The following is a 21,668-nucleotide window of genomic DNA, read 5'->3' as shown; positions in this document are numbered from 1 at the left end:
AGAACAATGCCAGCCCGGTTGGATGCAATGCTTAAATCTGACAAGAGACTTGGAGCACCTGGTACAGTGTGTGGAACACGGCAGGTTTCAGCAGTGTTGGCCCCTTCTGTGTCACCTGGTTGCTGAGGCTTAGCGGGGTTCGCGAGCCTTCCCTTTTCCCTCTGGGGTCTAGGCGGTTCTTGTCATGGGCCATTTTGTGGCAGAGTGAGCCCTACCCAGACCCTCTGGGAGGGAGCAGACGGGCAGCAGGAGGTAAGGCAGGTCTGCGGGCCTCAGCCCTTTTCCCAGAGAGGGGAAGTGAGCTGGCGTGAATGGCTGCTTCCAGCCCAGCATGGCTGGCCCCACAGCGTCCAGAGACCCCAGCGTCCCCGCCTTCGGGGGCTGCAGGGCTGAGTTATTTGCAGGGCCGTGGGCTGGTAGGGAGAGTGCTCGTCCTCTCCTCTTGGAAGACCAGCTCATTCTAGAAGCTGCTAGCAGTTTCCGGCAGCCAAAGTTAGGGGCTGGTGATGGCCGACACCCCCCGCATTAGGGTTCTCAAACTCGCCAGAAAACTTCAGGGAGCCCCAGTCCCCTCTCCTGTCCCGTCTTCCCTGTTTGGGGGCCAGTTCAGGCTCTGGGCCGAGCTCCCTGTCGGCACACAGGTGTCCCTCTGCCCACCCTCTGGAGCCTCTCTCCTCTCTCTTCCCGCCCACTGCTCTGTCCTCTGCCTCCACGCCAAGGCCCCAAGGTTCACTGGAGTCCCTGGGGAGTTTAACAAACTATGACACCTGCAGGCCACCCCCAGAGACTCTGGTTCAGTTAGCCTGGGGTGCGGCCTAGGCACCGGAACTTCTAAAAAACGCCATCCGGTCGAGGACGTGAGAGGGGACTCTGCTGGGGTGGCTCCTGGGAGATGGATCCCACCCCACCTGAGCTGCCGCCCCGCAGTCCCTCAGTGCCCTACTAATCACAGATTCTCAGCCCCGCCTCTTGGAAGCAGCCACTTCCCTCCACGTCTGCCAGCACCCTCTGGTCTCCCAGTTCCCACCTGAAAGCTGCTCTGCCTTGCTCTGTCCAGCCAGCCCCGCTCCTCCAACCTAGAGCAGCCAGAGCAAGTCTGCCCCCAGTCCTGTAGGGCTTCTGTGGCTCTGAGCGCACGGCCAGCTGTCTGTGCCCCCTCTCCCCGTGCCCCCACCCAGCAGCAGAGAGTAGAGCTCCTGCCTCTGGTCCCTCCCCCGTGATCGATCATCCGAGGCCTGCCCCATGCAGGACCCTGGGGTGGAGGGGCACTGCCGCCGTGGCTGGAGGGCAGAGCCAGAACGTCAGGTGGAAACCTAAGTTTTGCGACTGACTGGCTGCCTCAGGCCGGAAGCAGTCTTTGGAGAAACACCGGGAGCAGACCTTCCACCTGGTTTCTCTTCATCCAAAGGCACCCCGCTCAGCGCTGGCACCAGGAGGTCGGGCAGGGTGTCATGATGCTGGCTCTGTAGTTCACAACCACGGAGGCACCTGCCTAGTGGACACCAGCCCGCTGAAGGGTGTGAGGACTCCGTGCGATGCGGTTCCCGGGGCCCCCATCACTCGTGGACACGTTTTGCAGTCCAACACATTATTTATTGACAATCCACATACATGGGAAGCTCTCCTCCCATGCCCCCCACCCCCTTCCCCCCAACTCACCCCCCCCACCCGAGGGGAGAGTTAAAACACCTCGTGGAGCAAACCCTCCAAGGCCCTTTTGATCTCATTGACCTCAGCCTCCTGCTTGCACCACCACTCCTGCTGCTGCAAGGCCTCCACTTCCCACTCCAGCTCATAATTCCTCTCCAGCAGCCTCTGGAGCTCAGCCAAGGACTCCTCCATCCTCAGGGCCAGGGGCTCTGATGGAATGTGCCCACGCCCCTCCCTCCCTGCCACGACCCGGGACTCCTGTTCTGCTGGCACCTTTCTCCTCCCCAGGATGACTCTGAGTACAAAGATGACCCCGCAGGTGTTATGGAACCAGGACGGTAGGTGGAATGTGGCCCCAGCCCAGGGGCCTGCCGGCGCCTCGGCCCAGTAACCCATAAGGAGGAGGACCACGCTCTCAAGGGTCCCGGGCACTGAAATGGTGACGTTGGAGTGCCTGCCCTTGCCAAAGCCCGCCGTCACCTCCTTGGACCACCACCGACACGACTGCTCCGGCCACAGCAGCGGTATGTCGAGCCTGGCCTGGGCTGGTGGCCTGGGATGTTTCCAGTCCGCGTCAGGGACAGGACGGCCTTTGGGTCCAGGTTTCTGTTTCCGGTCTGTGTCTTGGGCTCCGGTCTGGCTGGCTGGCTGTAGGGCAGGCTGGACTGGTGGTACCCGTTCTTCCCTTCGTGGAGGAGGTTGGGGCTGAGAGTCAGGGAGGGAACCAGGGCCAAGGGAGCCAGGGCCAAGGTAGGGGATGGCACGCGTGAGGACCGGCAGGATGTCTTCCTCATCCAAGGTGTAGCAGCCTCTTCCTGCCAGCTGACCCGGGACCGGCAGAGGTGCCGACGGCCAGAGGCAAAGGATGACTCGCCCTGCGTCCACATGAGGCTTGGGGCCGGATACCCGTGGCTCAGTTGGAGGAGGTCCTGGGGAGTGCGGCACAGGAGTCAGCGGCTGCCCTCTGTCCAGTGTCTCTCCGTGGTCACTCGGCTGGCTGGTGTAAAGCAGTGTTGGGACAGCAGAGGCCTGGGAGGGACAGTCCCAGGATGGGCAGGGGTTCGCTGTGCTCCTGTTGGAGCCCGATCCCCCACCATGGGGCTGGAACCAGGAGAGGAGCCAGGCCAGCCCATGCCGGTACACGGGGCGCCGGCTGCGGGTACGCGGGCTTGCTGGCCCGCAGAGGGGCCCGAAGGTGGACCCTAGCATTGGAGTAGGGTGCTCGGTGTGGGTGAGGGGCCCGGGGCAAGAGGAATGGGCATGGAGTGTGTCAGAGGTGGGTGTGGAGAAGGCGGTCGAGGACGTGGCCACAAGTAGCAGGAGAACCAGAAAGGCCATCTCTGCTATGGCTCACCTTGGCAGCGGCGCTGGCTTTTATAACCGCCCGTGGTGCATCATAATGCCTCCCTGTGACCCCTGCGTCCTGTCCGGCCAATCACCAGGCTGCTCTCAGCAGGCCACGCCTCCGGCCAATCGCCAGGAGGCTGTCACCGTGTCCCTCTGTAACGGAAAAGAACAAATTGGACTCCATGTTGGATCTGTTCCTGTGGCTTTCACCACTGTGCCTTGTTTTCCAGGCTTAGTCTTGCTAGCTCTGCACCTTTTGTAAAACAGTGTTGCCTTTAGCCTGAAATGTACAGGAGAGCCCGTTCTGGGATGTTAGCACTTGTACACTGATGTAGAGATGGCAGGTTGCAAAACAGAAAATAGCCTTTGTTTGTTGGAGGTTTACAGGGACACCAGGGCCTGACTCACATGGACAGCTGCAGGAACAAAGGCTTCCTGTGGCAAGAAGTTTGCAACAACCATCCACACCGCTTCCCCTGTTTTTCTCCAAGACATTAGTCTGCCATCCTGTCGGTTGGCCAGCTTTCCGAATAAAGTCACTATCCTTGCCCAGCGGAAAAAAAAAAAAAAAAAAAAAAAGGTGTGGGCACCGACCCACACCTTTACTCCAGTGCCACCTTCGCATACACCTGAACACGCAGTGAGTCCCACGCCTCCCACCCACAGCAGGTCCCCTTGGCTCCCTGCTCCGTCTGCTCTCCCTGCTGCCGCTGCTTTGCAAACTCTCCAGCCTGCAACCGTTCAGGGCAAGGTCTGGATTCAGATCTCTGCCAGCCTGTCCTAACCGCTGAAAAGTGAGGAAGGGGATGGCGGAGGGGGTCCAGAACCTGATGCGGAGGGGCAGAGGGGCACAGGAGAGGAGCCCGTGACAAGCAGAAGCTTTGAGGTGTGGGGGCCAGGGGGAGAGGCAGGGTTCTCAGCCTGGGTCCACAGGTGGACTTCAGGGCATCCATGAGCTTGGGCGAGGAAAAAAAGATACTGATGTTCACCCTAACCTCTAGCTGAAGTTTAGCATTTCCCGTCATTATGAACGTGGACAAAACCCCACATTAGCATTACCCGTGACTTTGTCACCAGTGGAGATCGCGGCTCCCTTTCTATGGCGGCAGAGTCGCTGCAGGCAAGGCGCAGCACTGGCCTTGCTCATCACTGCTTCAAAACTACGGCCCTGCTTGAAGCCCCAACCCGGTCTTGCTCCTGACTTGTTAGAAAACACACATGTTCTCCATCGCAGATTTATTATTTAACATTTTGGTAACAATATTTCACTGATTGGTTTCCTTTGTAACTCTGTGTTTTTTTGTTGTTGTTTATTTGTTGTTAATTGACATATAGCTGATTCACAACGTTGTGTTAGTTTCTGGTGGGGCGTCTGTTTTATTCTGTGCATCGAAAACACTCTGGAAAAGGGCTCTCTCCATAGGCAGCACAGAACTCCAAGGGGGTCCCCGGCACCATAAAGTTGAAGGCTGTGGAGTAGAAGACGAGGCGAGGGGTGCTCAGAGGCCAGGAGGTGGGGGCCATGATTCCAGGGGCTGGAGGCCGTCTCTCTTGGGTCCCCTCAAGGGCTGCCTGGGAGTCTTCAGAACCACCCATTCCCACTGCATCTGCGCCAGGCCCGGTTGTTCAGCTTTGCCTGGTCCCCTGAGCCGGCCAAGCCAGCCGGAGTCTGACCAGAACTTCCAGGCCTCGCGGCCCCACTATCCATCCCATCCCCGAGCCCTGGTGCGCGGCTGCAGGTCCTGCCTCTCCCTCTCCTCAGATAAACTGCAGTCCTTGCAGCCGGCAGAGCTGACCAACACTGTGCGGGTGGAGTCTAAGGGGCCTGGGCCGCACAGAGACAAGGGGACCCCAGTGTGTGGCGGCCCCCCCACCCGGAGAGGGAGTCTGAGCAGGTGAGCTGCGCTTGGCACAGCGCCTCACTGGAGGGACAGGAGTTGCTGAGTCTTTCAGGGAGGGCTGGACAGAGCAGGGCGGTGGAGACAGAGGCCGAGGTGGGAACTGGCTTCCACTGCCTGGGTCACCCGCACCAAAGGGGATGGAGGCCCGGACTCCGACCCCATAGCTTGGACCCTCCAGCCAGCCCTGCTCCTCCGCTCTTTTCACTCCGAGAGGCTGTGGTCTCCACCAGGAGCCTCGCCTTTCGCTGATCATCTAAAAGCTTCTCGGAATCCTTGTTCTGAGAACAAAAACTTCACAGCTTCTCCCCAAGGACCAGGAAGCCTAGGATCTCACACCAGCTGAAAAGCAGCCCCTCCCACCACCCTGCCCGAGTCGCTGCTCAGACTGTGCACCTGCAAACAGTGGGCAGGGGTGAGTAACCAGGATTTGTTTGGATTGAAGAGTGCCGTCTCCCCTCCGTCACCCCCGTCCCATAAATCCCCGAGGACCCGCCAGGGAAGGGAATTACTAGACTTGTTTTGTAGCTTTTACTTGTGTGATCTAACTGATACCAGCACCTCCTTTAAAAATGAAGTCGTACTGAAAGGCTGATGCAAAAAATAGTGCCCAGTCCAATCCCTGCTGCTCCCCCAGTTCCACTTCTTGGATGCAACCATTTTCAACCCTTTAGCCTTTTTTTCCTGCTATTTACCTCCATATTTATAAATAAAAGGCTTACACTGCTGACTCTTATTCAGAAGGATGTGAAAAGAGACTTCTGTTGATTAAAGCCTCAAAGCCGATCAAGAGGCTTAAGGGACCCCATATTCTAGAAAGGATGTCATAGAGCTGCTCCACTGTCCTCTAAAGCCACCTCAGAGAGATCCACAATGATGCTCCGGCCCCCTGGTCCCCAGCCAGCCTCAGTGTTCGCAGGGGGTGTGCTGATGTTCCTCCTCTGTGGGGCCGGAGGCTGGGTGAGTCCCCCCACCCCACCTCTTCATGGGGATGTCTGGCTGGGCTGTTTGTCAGGGGACCCTGATACCAGTTTTCCAGAGAGCAGCCAGGTGGAGAAGAGGGCTGGTGGGGGAGGGAGCAGTCTCAGCATTCACCTGCCTCCTGGTTTGGGTCAGTAACCCCACGCTCACTTTTGCCTGCTGTCCCCCAACACAGACCCTCTTAGCCGTTTCAGAGACAACTCTCCAGTCTGCTGGGATGTGGAGACAGCTGTGCAGAGTGGGGAGGACGTTGAAGGTCTGAAGAGCGTGCTGCAGTCCTCCCTCCTCCCCGTCACCTCTCCTGAGGCACCTGGTGCCGCTCACAGCAAAGCCTTCGGGGGATCATGCATGATCATGGATGGTGCCAGGTTGCTCCCATTGCTAAGTTAGGACTTGGCTTTCTTGAGGCTACTGAGTTGGTTTCCACTCATCCACCTGCTTCGAGGTTCCAGATTTTTATTGTGGTTTCCTCTACATCTTTGGGGATATATGCCTTTAAAAATGTCCACTTAGTAAAAAAAAAATTCCACTTACTGTGATTTTAATGGAAGTTTTGGAGCGAGAGCAAAATTAGATACACATGTTCCATTTGCCACCTTTAGGCGTGCCCAGTTTGACTTCTGCTCTGAGATACAATGAGACTGTGCATTTTATGTCCTGTAGGCTGAGAGGCGGGGGCAAGAGTGGACGAGGAGGCACACACAGCTGGGCTGAGGCATTTCTGGTCTTTTTTAGGCTACCTGTATTCTACTCTTTCTTCTCAAAAAGGTTAATTAATCAGTAAGCTGGTTTTGTTTTGTTTTTTAAACTGAAGTATAGTTGATTTACAATGATGTGTTAATTTCTGGTGTATCGCATAGTGATTCATTTATACATGCATATATTATATAAATCTTTTTCATTATAGGCCATTACAAGGTATTGAATGTAGCTCCCTGTGCTATACAGTAGGACCTTGTTGTTTATAAATTTTATATAGAGTAGTTATCATCTGCAAATCCTGGACTCCCAATTTATCCCTTCCCACCCCCTTACTCCTCTGGTAACTGTAAGTTTGTTTTCTATGTCTGTGAGTCTGTTTCTGTTTTGTAAATAAGTTGTGCATCTGTGTCTTTTTTTTTCAGATTCCACATATAAGTGATGTATGGTGTTTGTCTTTCTCTGTTTGACTTACTTCACTGAGTATGACGATCTCCAGGTCCGTCCATGAGGCTGCAAATGGCATTATTTTATTCTTTTTTATGGCTGAGTAGTAGGCTGGGGTTTTGTTGTTGGTTTGCTAGCTCACTCTGTTAGTTCCGGAGGGAGAGACTGTCCGTGAGGAAGTTTTAATTGACTATTGGAATCCATGTCAGGAAGTCTCTCTGTAAGCACTGACTTAGTCCCTCTTGAGGCCTGCTTTCCCACAGCGCTGGAAGTGGGATTTCAGGGTGTGGGCCTGCTCAGGGATCTGGCCCCCTGCTCTGAGGGTTGGCCTCTCCCACCCTCTCAGCTCCCCTCCGCAGCCGGGACCCTCCACACAGCACAGCAGCAGCACCCAGGGCTGGGCTGGATGGAAAAGCCCAGATTAGAACAACTTAATTTGGGGACTTGAAATAAGAATGTTATTTGATTTTATAGAACCCTGAGCCTAAAAACCTAAACATTTTTTTAAGCACAATGGCCGTCATCCCCCACCCCATCCTCAAATCCTGGGTCTGATTAAAAAGCACAATCAGAGCTTCAGACCCCTCTCCCCAGCAGCCCAGCCCTGAACTGGAGTTTCCTTGGGTTCAGGTTTCTGATCTTTAGACTTTTGCACAGGAGTGATGTTTCCCTATGAGAAAGAATCCAGGTTTGGGGATTCCTGAGTATTTTGTTTCCAAACTCATGGAAGGAAGCTGAGCTGCATTTCTCTCCATCATGGATTTTGCTGCCCCTGCCTCCAGTCAGTGCTCCTGGAGAGGCTGGAATCAAGGGCACTTGGGCGTAAGGCCTTGGATACCTCTGAGCTCCATGACACCGACAAAGCTCCCTGCTGGGTCCAGCACCTGCAAAGGACGCAGAGACAGAAGTCTGCAGGAGGTGGGGGCAAAGCTAGGCTTTGAGGAGGAAACTGGCATCAGGAGTGATGAAGCCTCCCCTTAGAACCGGGCCTCATACACCCCTGAGAAGAGTGGGGGTACTCACCTGAGCACGTATGTGCCTCGCTGAGGGCCACATCAGCCAGAGAACATACTGTTGAGGGACAGCTCCCCTCCCCACCCTTTTGCCTCCCCCTCTGCCCTGGTCTTGGGCCTCAACTGTCCTTTGTTCAGAACTGGCTCCCGACCAGACCATGCACCAGTGCTGTGTTTGAGTGGGGTTGACTCATGAGAGGCCCAGGGAACTCTTCCTGAGCCTTCCTGCCTGTGCCCCTGAAGCTTTACAAGGGGGAGGGACTGTAGCCGGCACTCTGCAGGCCACGACCCCGCCCTGCCGGCCACTAGCCCCTGCCCCTGCCCCTCTGCATAGAGCCCCAGGAGCGGGGGCACCCTTCTTGGCACTCTTGATGGCCACCTAGATGGCCCGCTTGCTGCTTTTCATTCAGAAATTCTGGGACTTCAAATTCAAGAACACATTTGAAATATCAGGATGGGATGGGCTCGGCTAGACCTGGGAGTGGGGTGAGCAGAGTAGGGAAGGGGAAAGGCAGTCAAAGGTGCCATTTCAGGCGAAGTCCTAGCCTCTGCCTGATTCTGCTGGGAATGCTGGAGTATAAATTACCTTTGGGAGTCGACCCAACCTCAAGGCAAGGAAGTTGTGTTTCTTTCCCTGGCAGTGCTTGGCTACAGGTTATCCTGGAGGGACATACACACTCAAGCGCTTCCAGCTCAGTCCAGAACCCAAAGGGTGAGGAAACCCAGATGCCAGCACTTAGAAGGGGGTGGGTGTACAGGACCAGTGAATGGGGGCCACAGGACCTGGGCAGAGCACCAAAAATTTCTGCTCCATTGAGTAGGTAATTGGAATGAAATTCTCCAATATCAACTGACGTTCATGAGGCACAGAGTCCCAGGATGAGAAGGAGGGGGTCATAGGTCATGACATGTAGACTCCCAGCTTCCACTCCACCTTCTCTGGGGGAGAGTCCCTTCCTTCCAAAGGTTTAACACTCCAAATCTGTCATCTTCTCTTGAGTCACCGGAGTGTCCTATCCTCCAGTCTGTGTCATTGAACTGACCCATAAGCTGCTAGAAGAGCCTTTGGCCAAGTCTTCACAGATGACTACCATGACCCGAGTACTCACCTCACCAGCCCCTGCCCATCCACTGTAGCTGGCTTTCAGGAAAGTGATGATCTGGCTTGCAGAATGTCTCTAAATCTAGCCACTACACCCTTTCTCCAGGAGCACAGGTTTTACAGTTGATCAGCGATGTATATAAAGACCTAAGCTTTTAAAGTATCACTCATTATCTGAAAAATTAAAATTAAAACTACAATGAGGTATCACCTCACATCTGTCAGAATGGCCATCATTCAAAAATCCACAAACAATAAATGCTGGAGAGAATGTGGAGAAAAGGAAAACTTCCTACACTGTTGGTGGGAATGTAATTTGGTGCAGCAACTATGGAAAACAGTATGGAGATTCCTTAAAAAACTAAAAATAGATTTACCAGCAACACTACTTCTGGGCATATATCCAGAGAAAACTATAATTCAAAAAGACACATGCGCTCCAGTGTTCATAGCAGCACTATTTACAATAACCAAGACACAGGAGCAAACTAGATGTCCACTGACAGATGATTAGATAAAGAAGATGTGATGGAATACTGCTCAGCCATAAAAAAATGAAATAATGCCATTTGCAGCCACATGGATGAACCTAGAGATTATCACACTAAGTGAAGTAAGTCAGACAGACAAATATCATGTGATACCACTTATATGTGAAATCTAAAAAAAAGATACAAATGAACTTATTTACAAAACAGAGACTCACAGATATAGGAAACCAATTTATGGTTACCAGCAGAGAAAGGAGTGGTGAGGGATAAATTAGGAGTTTGGGACTAGCAGACACAAACTATGTAAAACAGATAAACAACAAGGTCCTACTGTATTACACAGTGAACTACATTCTATATCTTATAATAACGTAATGGAGAACATGAAAAAGAATATATGTATATATACACATATAACTGAATCACTATGCTGTACACCAGAATCTGTAATATAGGAGAACAAATCTGACTGTGTTGGATCTGTTCCTTTAGCTTAAGATGTCACCAATAGATGCAACTAGTGTTCCAGGTTCTTGTCCCGTCCCAGAAAGAATTCAGACACAAGACTTAGAGGTTTAAAAAAGGTAAAGTGAGGATTTATTAAAGAATGGATAGTACACTCTCAGGGGAGAGCTGGCAGGCTCCGGTGAGCAGCTGCCCTGAGTTTCTTTGGCAAGTTAGCTACACAGGGTGTAAAGGTGAATGGGTGGAATATTCATTAGGGAGGGAAGGGTTGGGGTCGTATTTCCTATTTATCATCCCAACTCCACCTTCCCACAGGGAGAAGGGGTTTTTGTCCTTATTTAGTCTGGATCGAAAGTGTCATGGCGTCGGTGCATGATGGGTACTTCTGATCTGCAAGGCTAATTTTATTGAAATGAGGGCATAATGAGCAAAAGGTTACATTCAGACACCAGAAATTCCTGCCTTTTCTCACCTTTCTTTGTTCTTCTCCAGGCCACTTGTCATCCCAAAAGGCATGATCCCTTATCAGCCCCAAGGTTCCTGCTTTTCTTTCTCTGCCCAAGGATCCCTGCTGCTTACATGATCTGTGGTTTCCTGCATTTGGCCTGTGCCCCTCCTTTCTGCCCAATTTCTGCCATTTGATCTGTGTGCCCCTTTCTCTGCTCATACCTAGCTATCTGCCTGCTCTAACATAGCCACCGTGCCCTGCTTTCTAGGCTCAGTCTTACCAGCTCTGCAACTTTTGTGAAACAATGTTTCCTTTAGCCTGAAAAAGACAGGAGAGACTATTCTCCAGGCTCTGATCTTTGAGGATGTTAGTACTTCTGCACTTATGTGGAGATGGCAAGATGCAAAATAGAGAATAACCTTTATTTTGTTGGAAGTTACAGGGATACCATGACCTGGCCACCTGGATGGCTGCAAGAACAAAGAATTCCTGCAGCAAGAAGTTTGCAACAATCCCCTCCCCTATTTTTTGGTATTAAAAGAGCCTGTATTCTGACTGGAGCAGAAGACATCAGTCTGCCATCCTCTCGGTCTGCTGGCTTTCCGAATAAAGTCACTATTCCTTGCGCCACCACCTTGTTTCCCAATTTATTGACATGTCTTGCGGCGAGCAGAACGAGTTTGGACTCAGCAACAAAACTAACACAACGTTGTAAATCAACTGTCCTTCAATTAAAAAAAAATAGTAGAAGATCTGAGCTTCTACAATTGACCTCTCCTGTTTTCTATATGATGGGTAATTGTTCCCTTCATCTCCCTTGGCGCTTCCCACCCCAAGGGCTCTGGGGGCAAGGACCACACCTTCTGTGGTCACCACTGCCTCCCCGAGATCCTCCTGGTGCCCAGAAAACAAGAGGAGGTGCTAAGTGACTGGGCGTGGAGCAGAACTGATGTCACAGGGCAATTTTTGTAAAACAAAGTGTGAAGAATGAGCTATGTCTTGGCCTCCATTCCTCAGAAAAAGAGCTTGAGACGAAAGCTGAGATGTTAACACTTTTAGGGGGAGTGAATCCCAAGGAAGTGGGAGTGAGACACCAGCAAAGAGGGAGGGGAGGCACCGGGAAGGTGTGACTGAGGGGGTCACAGCAAAAGGGTCCGCTTGGCTTCAGAAGACGTCTTCCGAGAGGCCATGAACCATCATGACGCCAAGGGGTCTGCCTCAGAGGAGGGAGGGAGAAGTGGCCCACAAACTCCCATGTCCCAGTCACTGTGTTTATTGGGTAGCCTTGCCAGGAGCTCTCTGCCCCTGCACTTGTGGGAGGTGCCCCATGGCCCCAGCAGGCATCAGAAGAGAGGAACCCCAAGGCCACGGTGCTGCACCTTCAGCACCGGCTGCTGCTCGTGGGGTGAGCCAGGCAGGAGCAGAAGTCAGTGGCACAGCCCGCATCTCCGCGGGCTGTCCCTGCAGGCCAGTAAGCATGCAGAAGTGCCACGTGGGTCTGCAGCTGCTTGTGGTGTCCATGGGGACAAGCTTCAGGACAGGAGGAAGAGATGTGCAGCATGAATGGGGGTGGGGGTGTGTGCGCTGCAGAGTCAGGTGGCTGAGCGGGGGGCACTAGGCAGACTTGGCCCAAACCTCAAGGCTGTGCCCAGCTCAGCAAACTCCCTCCAGTGAAGAGCCAAGCGTTCATTCCCTGTGCCTCAAGGATGTGGTGGTGCCAGGCTGCAGCCAACACCAACCAGCACATGCTATTACTATTTTGTTTTCTAGTCTCCCTCTCCTGAAGCACCAAGCTTACTAACTTCATTATCTGCCTTTCAAGTTATTGTAGGTGACAGTTCTGTTAAAGTTATCCACGTGAAACAGCTTCCAAAATCATCTTGCTTGTCTACCAGTCACTCCATCTCTCAGCATCAATTCTTGGATCAATTAAAGTATGCTAGATCATGTCAGAATCCAAATGACATAAAATACCAAAGGTTTATATGTTGCTCATGCTGCTTGATTGCCAGTTGCTGGGTCCTCTTCACTTCACACCTTCTCACTGCAGGATCTAGGCTGATGGAGCAGTCATGATCTTGAGCATTGCCAGACTCAAAAGCAGAGGGTTTGTTCTAGAAGGGGACACATCGGCTCATAGTGTGAAGGAAAAGCCCAGCTGGGCTAACAAGCTAAGTCACAAATCTAAGTGCAACAAGTGTCAGATTACTGATCTGAGTTCTGCTGGGCTAACTCATAAATCTGAAGTTTAGTGTCAGTCTATTGGGCTAACGAGCTCAGTCACAAATCTAAGTGTGATAAGTGTCGGTTTACTGATATAAGTTCTGCCGGGCTAACTTGTAAATCTAAAGTTTAGTGTCAGTTTACTGGGCTAACAAGCTAACTCCTAAATCCAAGCTCAACAAGTGTCAGTAACGTGATCTGTTCCAAATTGATAAGCTCCAGCGTACTGATTCCTTGCTTTTTGTTGTTTGAACCTTATTGGCTAATAGCCCCATACTTGTAATTAACCCTATAAAACCTCATGTGCACGTCTTGGAGGTGCTCAGAGCTTCGGAGCAGAAGCCCCTCTGAGGCCGCCGGCGTAATAAATCTGAGTACTCCAACCCTCCGAGTGGTGCTTGTTTCTTGGCTGGCCTGTCATTTCCGTAACAATAGCAGATTGGCCAGAACTCGTCGTGTAGTTCCCCAAGCAACCACAAGGGGGCCGGGAAGTGCGAACAGCCAGGTGTCCTGAAGGCAGAGAGCAGGAGGTAACTTGGGCACCAGCATATGAACTATCCAACGGCATATAAACTATATAGTTGAATGCGCTCTGGGTCTGAGGAATAGAGGCCCAACCTTACAGAGCTGCAGCCCCTCATAAGCCCATTTCCAGACTTCAGACGCCCCTGACCAGCTTAAACAGCACACGTACACACTGTGCACGTTTTTCCTAGTCTTCTGCCGAGGAACCTGTGGGGATTTTGCCAGGTCACTGAGCCAGGTAAAGAGGAAGCCCCCGGGGGGGGGGAGGGTGTAGCTCAGTGGTAGAGCGCGTGCTTAGCATGCACGAGGTCCTAGGTTCAATCCCCAGTACTGCCATTAAAAATCAATCAATCAACCTAATTACCTCACCCCTCCAAAATAGAGGAAAACCGAAAACTCTCCAGTTACAATTGACACTGGCTCTGAGATAGAACTAATTCCTTGATACTGTGAACGGAAAAATACTGCAAACCATTCAGTAAACAAAAAATGCTGAAGCCATCAAGTCATCAGCGGCTACTGCCACCCCCCAGTGAAGACAAGCCTGCAGCCCAGCCTCTGCAGCCACTCACAATGGTGCACTCTGAGGGGACTCAGAATAAGAAAGGACAGGATACTGGCCCTAGATAGCTAGGTGCTTGTCAGAGGAATGAGTTCAATGAGCCCAAATGTTTGCTTCCTCCCATATATAGAAAAGCGCTAAATTCTTTAACTTGAGATGCCTGGTTTTCTTTAGTTAACAAGTATCTTTTAATGTTCTAACTACTTGGTCTTTGTTGTAAAACTCCTATATATCCTAGCTCCTCCCCTTCCTCTTTGGAGCAGCCCCTCAGAGCGATCTGAGAGGCTGTCATATCGGCTTGAGCCCTCCCACCAAGTAAAACATAACCCTCAATTTTTAGGCTGCGCATTTATGTCAGTCGATAATACTTAGACCACCAAGTTGGTCCACCAATCAGGGCTTAGGAGCATCAGATGATAACTGAAACTTTGGCCAGAATCAACAACAGAGCCCACAAAGCAGCAATCATCAGGATCACTTCCCCAGTTTCTGAATGTGTAGATGGAGTAGATGGCCTGACTGCCATGCAACTGCACCTTGACTTAAAGAGTAAGCCCCCAAACTGTATTCACAAGTGTGGAGCATGGGAACTTCTGAGTCACAGAGATGTAGGTTAGAACTGGTGCCATGGCAACCCTGGACCATTTGCAGGATGAAATCACAGGGAACAGAAACCTGGAACCCACAGAGCGCAGGGTGGAGTCTCAGAAACAGGAGACACGGACCATACACACGAAACAAGGAGCCTCCTCTGATCGTAATGCTTCCCAGATCCCAGCCTTGTTCCCATGAAGCCTGGCTCTTCGCCATTTCTGTCCTTACAAAAAAAAACCCCTGGCCCCACTACCAACAGCCTGAATGGGCCTGTTCACGTGATTAAATAAGCCTGACCTACTTCTCTTCCATATCAGCCCCTGAGATGCAGCCTCCACAGCATGTCACGTTCTCTCCTGCTTTTCCATCTCCACCAGCTCCTTCAGGTCCTTTTCGTGTCCCACTAGGGCCCTTGTGCTGGTGCCAAGCCAGTCTCTAGGCTCGCCCTTAGGCAAACCATCTTTCCTCGCTTCCAGCCACATCCATCTGCAACCAAGTCCTGAAACTACCCCTGCCCAACTGGCCGCGGCTGCCCATCCCCTCTGGAGTCTAAGCGTCTCCCCTTGACCTTCAAGGACCCACACTGGTGGTTTTCATTGCCTCTCGAACTTATGCCTCCTCTCAGCGACAAGTGGCCCAAGCTGGTCAGAACCGTGCTCGCCTTGGGTCTTGCTGTGCTCACACTCTGGTCCCCGGCAGCCCTCGTTCCCGTGTTTCACTCCACCCGCCCCGCCGTGCCCCGTAGGTCTTCTCAGGCCGCACAGAGTAAGGACCCTCTCAGGTCCCTGAGGGGTGGACACAAGGGAACTCAGGACACATCTCAGCGGTGGTGACCAGCCCTCAGGAGCATGTGTGCATCAGTCCCCTGCCAGCTGTCCTGTCATCCCCATGCCTCACGCACCCTCTGTCACGTCCCCTCCTATGGCTCCCCTGTGCCATCTCCTGCCCTCTCTGTTCTCACTTTAGGAGGCTCAGGTGGGCACCCGGGCTCCTGGCCAGCCAGCGAAGCTGCCACTCACCAGGGAGAGTCTGTCTACACCCCTTTCCTTAGAAGGACCAGTGGGCGTTGACAGACGCCCACTGCTTTTAAACATAAATTACATCATATTTTATGTATCAACAAATCTCACTTTTGTTTACTATTGTTAATTTTGCTTTCTCTCCAAGGTAGTATTTTGAATATAGAGAGATGTACGTGGTCCAACATGTACAGGTGGCAATAGATAAACAATGAAAAACCTCCGTCACTACTGTCTTTTGATCAGGGCTTCTCCATCTAACACCCCTCCCTCACCATCCCTTATCCTGGGTAACTTTTTTCCAACACACTTGTCACCAGCTGATATAAGCAGACGTGTCAGTTTCTGCTTCCTCCTCATTGATTGGAGATTGTAAGAGAAAAGGGACCAGTCTCTTGCCAGGCGTCCCCAGCTCTTAGGGAACAACGCCCAGTCGGAGGCAGATCTAAGAGTCTGGGGCTGGTGCGGTGCAGGGCGAGCTCTGGGAGGCCGCCAGAGGGACCAGCAGCGGCAGTCCATGGAGTGGAGCGATGTCCTTTGAGGAAGGGCACAGGAGAGAGTTGATGACAGAGGTCCAAGCAGAAGAAAGAGGGAAAAGAATGGGGCGCTGAAGGACTTTCATGGTGGGTTGGGGAGAGACTGGAGCCCAGAGTCAGTCCTCAATTTTTAGGGGCACTTCATTGCTCAGGGCCACTAGCGTGTCCTCCCCTCCCTTTGGTGTGCCCCATTCTGGAACCTCTTCTGTGGGCAGCCGAGTGGGGCTAACTCACCCTTCTGCCCCTAAGACCATCTCAAAGCTGTCAAGAAGCAGTGAAGAGGGCAGGAGATTGCCCTTGGTGGACCCCAAGTCCAGGATCCAGTCCCTGTGTGCATCTCTACACTGGCTAGATTGTGGCAGAAACTGCATCACTGACCTAGGCAGCTGGCTGTCCCCTCCGTGTTAACTTTTATGACCCTGCGGTACAATTGGAGACCCTGGGAGAGGTGCACCCACCAAGGACTACCTGGAAAGGAGGCCGGTGCTGGCAGGTGGTGAGGGCAGCCTTAGGCCCAGTGCCTGTCCTGTCCTTGTCTGACCCCCTCCTGGGGTCTCGCCAGCACCCCGGCGCCAGGAGCCCAGGGCCGGGATTTGTGGATGTCACTGCCTGGATAAGTAAGTGGGCGGAGTGAAGCGTCCTGGCATGGGCAATGCCACCCCGGACCTCTCGCTGCCCTGCTCCTTCCCCTGGGGACCCTGGGCACCCAGCCAAGTCACAGCCTCATGCTCCCAGTGTCCAGAGAACGGAAGGATGGCCGATCCGCTTCTCCTGCTCCGAGTGGTCCTGAGGGGAGACCCCAGTTCCAACCTCCTCTGTTCCCAGGCCAGCAGCTCGGGCCTCCTCGATGGAGGGTGATGCCTGAGGGTGGCGGGGCGCCGTAGCCTCCATCCTTCCTGGGCCTGGAAGGAGGGTGGATGTGGGGGATCCTGGCGGGAGGCAAAGCTGACTCCAAACCAGCGCAAACAGACCTGGAGCGCAAGCCAGGGGAAGTCTGTGAAGTTGGCGACTGTAGCGGAGGACTGGAGAGAAACACAGTCGGCCCAACCGAGGGAGCCACCGGGACAAGCAGAGCCTGGCAGCAACCAGCCTCACGGGGTGCGCCGCCTCCTCCCGGACCCTGGTTGCAGGCCTCCGCCCTCCCACACTGGGCTGCAGGCCCGGCCGGTTCTCCGGGTGCTCGGGGCCCCGCGCACAGGCCTGACTCTCCGAGCGCAAGGCTTGTGCCAACCAGCCGTGGGGCCAGGACCCCCCGAAGCCCTCCTCGTCGTCTGCTTTCCAGTTCTGAGTTGGACGGGACACGCCTCTGGGCTTCCCAGGGGTCAGATACAGGAACTGCAGCCCTTTCCTTGATCCCTGTGTGCCTGCAGCGCCCCCTGCAGTGAGTCTGCAGCAGGGCAGCCCGGCTCCGTTCCCACTTGAGCCTCAGCCAGAGCTCCCTGGGGCCTCCTTTCTCCTCCTTGACCGACTGCCTCCGCGGGCTGTAGCCTCTGGGGTTGGAGTTGGAATTCCTAGTTTGTATCAAATCCCCAATATATAGCAAATGACACAAAACAAACGTGAAGCTTAGTGAATTCTTACAAAAAGAATAACCTTGTATGGTTCAATATCAATGTAATACACCATAGTAACAAATTGAAGAATTTAAATCATGTTCATCTCAATAGATGCAGAAATAGCTCTTGACAAATTTCAACATCCGCTCATGATAAAAACTCTCCACAAAGTGTGTATAGAGGGAACACACCTCAACATAACAAAGGCCACATAGGATCAGCCCACAGCCGACATCATACTCAACAGAGAAAAGCTGAAAGCATTTCCTCTAAGATCAGGAAGAAGACAAGTTTGCGTACTCTTGACATTTCTATTCAACATAGTTTTGGAAGTCCTAGCCACAGCAACCAGATAAGAAAAAGAAATCAAAGGAATCCAAAACAGAAAGGAAGAAGCGAATCTGTCACTGTTTATAGATGACGTGATACTATACACAGAAAATCCTAGAGACGCCGCCAAAAAACGACCAGAACTCATCAATGAATTCAGTCAAGTTGCAAAATACAGAATCAATATACAGAAATCTGTCACATTTCTATACACTAAGCACAAACTATCAGAAAGACAAATTAAGAAAATAATCCCATTTATCATTCCATCAAAAAGAATAAAATACCTATGAATAAATCTAAGGAGGTAAAAGATCTCTACACAGGAAAAAAAATCTCTACACAGGAAAGTATAAGACATTGATGAAAGAACTGGAAGATCACACAGACAGATGGAAAGATGTACTTCAAGGATCAGAAGAATGAATACTGTTAAAATGACCATACTCATAAAGGCAATCTACAGATTCAATCCAATCCCTATTAAAATACCAATGGCATTTTTCACAGAAGTAGAACAAATGATTCTAAAATTTGTATGGAAACAGAGACCTGAATAGCCAAAGCAATCTTCAGAAAGAAGAACAGAGATGGACGTATTGTGTGTCCTCACTTCAAACTATCCAACAAAATTGCAGAAAAAGAACAGCATGGCACTGGCACAGAAACAGATGCACAGGTCAATGGAACAGAATAGAGCCTAGAAATATACCCATGCAGTTACAGTCAATTAATCTAGGACAAAAGAGGCAAGAATATTCAATGGGGAAAAGCCAGTCTTTTTAATAAGTGATACTGGGAAAACTGGACAACTACATAGAGAACAATGAACATTTTCTTACATCATATCCAAAAATAAACTCAAAATAGAGATCTAAGTGTAAGACCAGAAACCATAAAACTCTAAGAAGAAAAGGAGAACACTCTTTGACATAAATTGTAGCCATAGTTATGTTTGGATCTGTCTCCTAATGCAAAGGAAGCAAAAGTGAACAAATGGGACTCATTAAACTTAGAAGCTTTTCCACAGCAAAGAAAACCATCTGCACAACAAAAGGGCAAAATACTGAACTGGAGAAACCATTTGCAAATGACATGCCTGATAAGGGGTTAATATCCAGAACAGACAAACAGCTCATAGAACTCAAACTCAAGAAACCAAATAACCTGATTTAAAAATGGCAGAAGAAGTGAACAGATTTTTTTCCCAAAGAATACATACAGGTGACCAACAGACACATGAAACGATGCTCAACATCATTCATCATCAGTGAATGTAAATCAAAAGCACACTGAGACATCACCTGACCTGTCAGAATGGCTATCATTGAAAAGTCTACAAATAACAAATGTTGGAGAGGATGTGGAGAGAAAGGAACTTTTGTATACGGTTGGTGAGAATGCAAATTGGTGCAGCCAGTATGGAGGAAAGTATGGAGATTCCTTAAAAAAACTAAAAGTAAAACTACCATAGGATCCAGCAATTCCACTTCTGAATAGATAGCCAAAGAAAGCAAAAACACCAGTTTGAAAAGATACATGCACCTCGATGTTCAAAGCAGCTCTACTTACAAAAGCCAAGATACGGAAGCACCTTAAGTGTCACCCAAGAGATGAAAGGATAAAAAATATATACACTATATATACATATATATATAAATAAAATGGAACACTACTCAGGCATAAAAATAGAATGAAATTTTGCCATTTGAAACAACATGGACGAACCTGGAGGATATTATGCTTAGTGAAACAAGTCAGAGAGAGACAAATACTGTATGTTATTAGTTATATGTGGAGTCTAAAAAATAAGAGAAAGCACATATGACAAAACAGAAACAGACTCACAGAGATAGAGAAGAAACTAGTTGTTACTGGGGAGGAGAGGAGGGTGGGGAGGGGCAAGACATGGGTAAAGGATTAAGAGACACAAAATACTATGAATAAAATAATCAGGCTGTGTGTGGTTAGGAATGTTGACATGTATGTTTTAAACATAAACAAGCCCCAGTTCTGTCCTGAAGATGCTGATGGACGCTGGGGGGGGGGATACAGCTGCCTTTGTAAAACAGTTGCCAAGCTTTCCAACAGCTGGAAGGAAGCAGCTCCTGAGGCCTCCCCCGAGGTGGATGCATGACCAACTTTTATAATTCTTTTAAGAAAGTGGGCTGTTTGGAGTTTTTGTATTTCCTAGATTTAATTTTGGTTACTTTTGTTTTCCCGAAAATTATTCATGTAGCCTAATATGGCCAGTATATGGGTATGAAGTTGTTCATTACCTTTTTCATAAGACTTTTTTTCTACAGTATTTCTTGTCTTATTCATAATAAACTTTTTTAAAAAAAATTTGCTTGATAGGGTTCATCTATTTTCAATTAGAAAACAACACTTTTCCTTTTCCAAAACCATCAAGCACAGTGTTTGCTTTCCAACTGTTTATTTTAGGTTTTCTATGTTAAATTTCTCCCCCATTTCCAATGTTTAAAATTTTGCTTTCAATTCCTAGGTTGAATGTATGCTTTGTATAATTTCAAACTTTCTAAACAAAGAAAAAAGTTCGTTTCCACTGAAAAAATGGAAGCACAGCTTCCATAAAAGAAAACAGACACCAGAAACGAAGTTATAGTGATTGACAGAGGGAAGAATGCATTTTCAGCATCGGTAAGACAAAGACAATCAAAAACAAATCAAAGACAAAATCAACTGAAGTAAAAGGGACAAAAAGTAACTGCACGCATGCGCAGTTGGGGCACTCATGATCGATAAGATACAGAAAGGCCACAAAACAGCTGCCACTCTCAGGCACCAGAAGTAAACGCAGAGCACTGAACGTGGCCCTGCACACAGCGCCAGCAAGGGGGTGGGCCCACCACCTAAGCCAGCCCTCTGGCCCCTTCCACCAGTCAGCCCCCACCCTCCCCCCATTTAAGGAACCAACCCGCCCCATCTGAGAGCAAAGGGCACCTGTTCCTTGTTCTCCCTCCCTTGCGCTGGAGCACGAGTCCCAGTAAAGCCTCGCCTACCTGTTCTCAATTTCTATTGTTTCAAGGATCTAAGACCCAAAACTGCATCAATTACATAAGGCAATCTCTTCTCTTAACCCTCACATCATCCTGCTTCTACAAATAACCATATATTTACTGCTCACACTAATCCTTCCTGCAATATCTCTTCAGTTACTTTGATTGTGAAACTGGTTCTGAGCAGAGTCCTCTCCAAGGGCTCCTGGAACACTCTCCTGACGCGCAGTGATAAAGGCGGGGGCAGTATTTCTAAGTTTTACTTTTGCCTCCGGCTCCAATGTGACTCAGTACAGGTCTTCATGATCCCATCTTCACTTTACAGTTTGATATTTTGCTCATGGAGGACTTTTTGGCACTGATTCTGCTTTTTGAATAATTATTGCATTAAAACCTCATTTATCTTGATTTCTGAGTTGTTTGTGGTCCCCTGAAATTTTGTGCCTGAGCCCAGTGCCTTCTTGCTTTTCCTGGCTCTAGCCCTGAGTTGAAGTTTCTCCGTCCTTGGTCTTATAGGTTCCCATCCTGCCTAATTTCCCCCCCCCCCCGCACTCCTTATAGTTGACATCCACTGTGGGGTTCAGTCCTAACATAGCCCAGGCACCGCAGTTTGAGAATTCAAGGACTTTCATACCTTACCTTGGAGCTCTGCCTCAGTCACTGGCGGCGGTGTGAACCGAGTTCCTCCTCGAATCAGCTGCAAGTCCTTGCCTGACTCTGCATCAAACGACCTCAAGGCACTGCTGTGGGTCCTCACTGGGC

General features: G+C 50.5%; 1 protein-coding gene across 2 annotated transcripts; it reads right to left on the bottom strand.

Annotated features, from left to right (window-relative positions):
* Positions 1-1,653: 1,653 nt before the first annotated feature.
* Positions 1,654-21,668, bottom strand: LOC140699289 (uncharacterized). 2 transcript variants are annotated; one of them, XM_072971180.1, is made up of 2 exons: positions 21,541-21,668; positions 1,654-3,150 (listed from the first exon to the last, which is right to left on the bottom strand). In XM_072971180.1, exon 2 carries the CDS (start codon positions 2,986-2,988, stop codon positions 1,681-1,683), a length of 1,308 nt encoding a protein of 435 aa, XP_072827281.1. In that variant the 5' UTR covers positions 2,989-3,150; positions 21,541-21,668; the 3' UTR covers positions 1,654-1,680. The 2 variants fall into 2 exon arrangements, with proteins under 2 accessions (XP_072827281.1, XP_072827282.1); XM_072971181.1 differs by having other exon boundaries at positions 21,546-21,663.

This window comes from Vicugna pacos, chromosome 11 (assembly GCF_048564905.1).
Source record: "Vicugna pacos chromosome 11, VicPac4, whole genome shotgun sequence".
Classification (NCBI taxonomy): domain Eukaryota; kingdom Metazoa; phylum Chordata; class Mammalia; order Artiodactyla; family Camelidae; genus Vicugna; species Vicugna pacos.
The sequence above is the reverse complement of the archived record's forward strand: the minus strand, read 5'-3'. Positions and strand labels throughout refer to the sequence as shown.

Coding starts and splice junctions, on each gene's coding strand:
- LOC140699289 (XM_072971180.1), bottom strand. CDS start 2,988: ATGGCCTTTCTGGTTCTCCTGCTACTTGTGGCCACGTCCTCGACCGCC.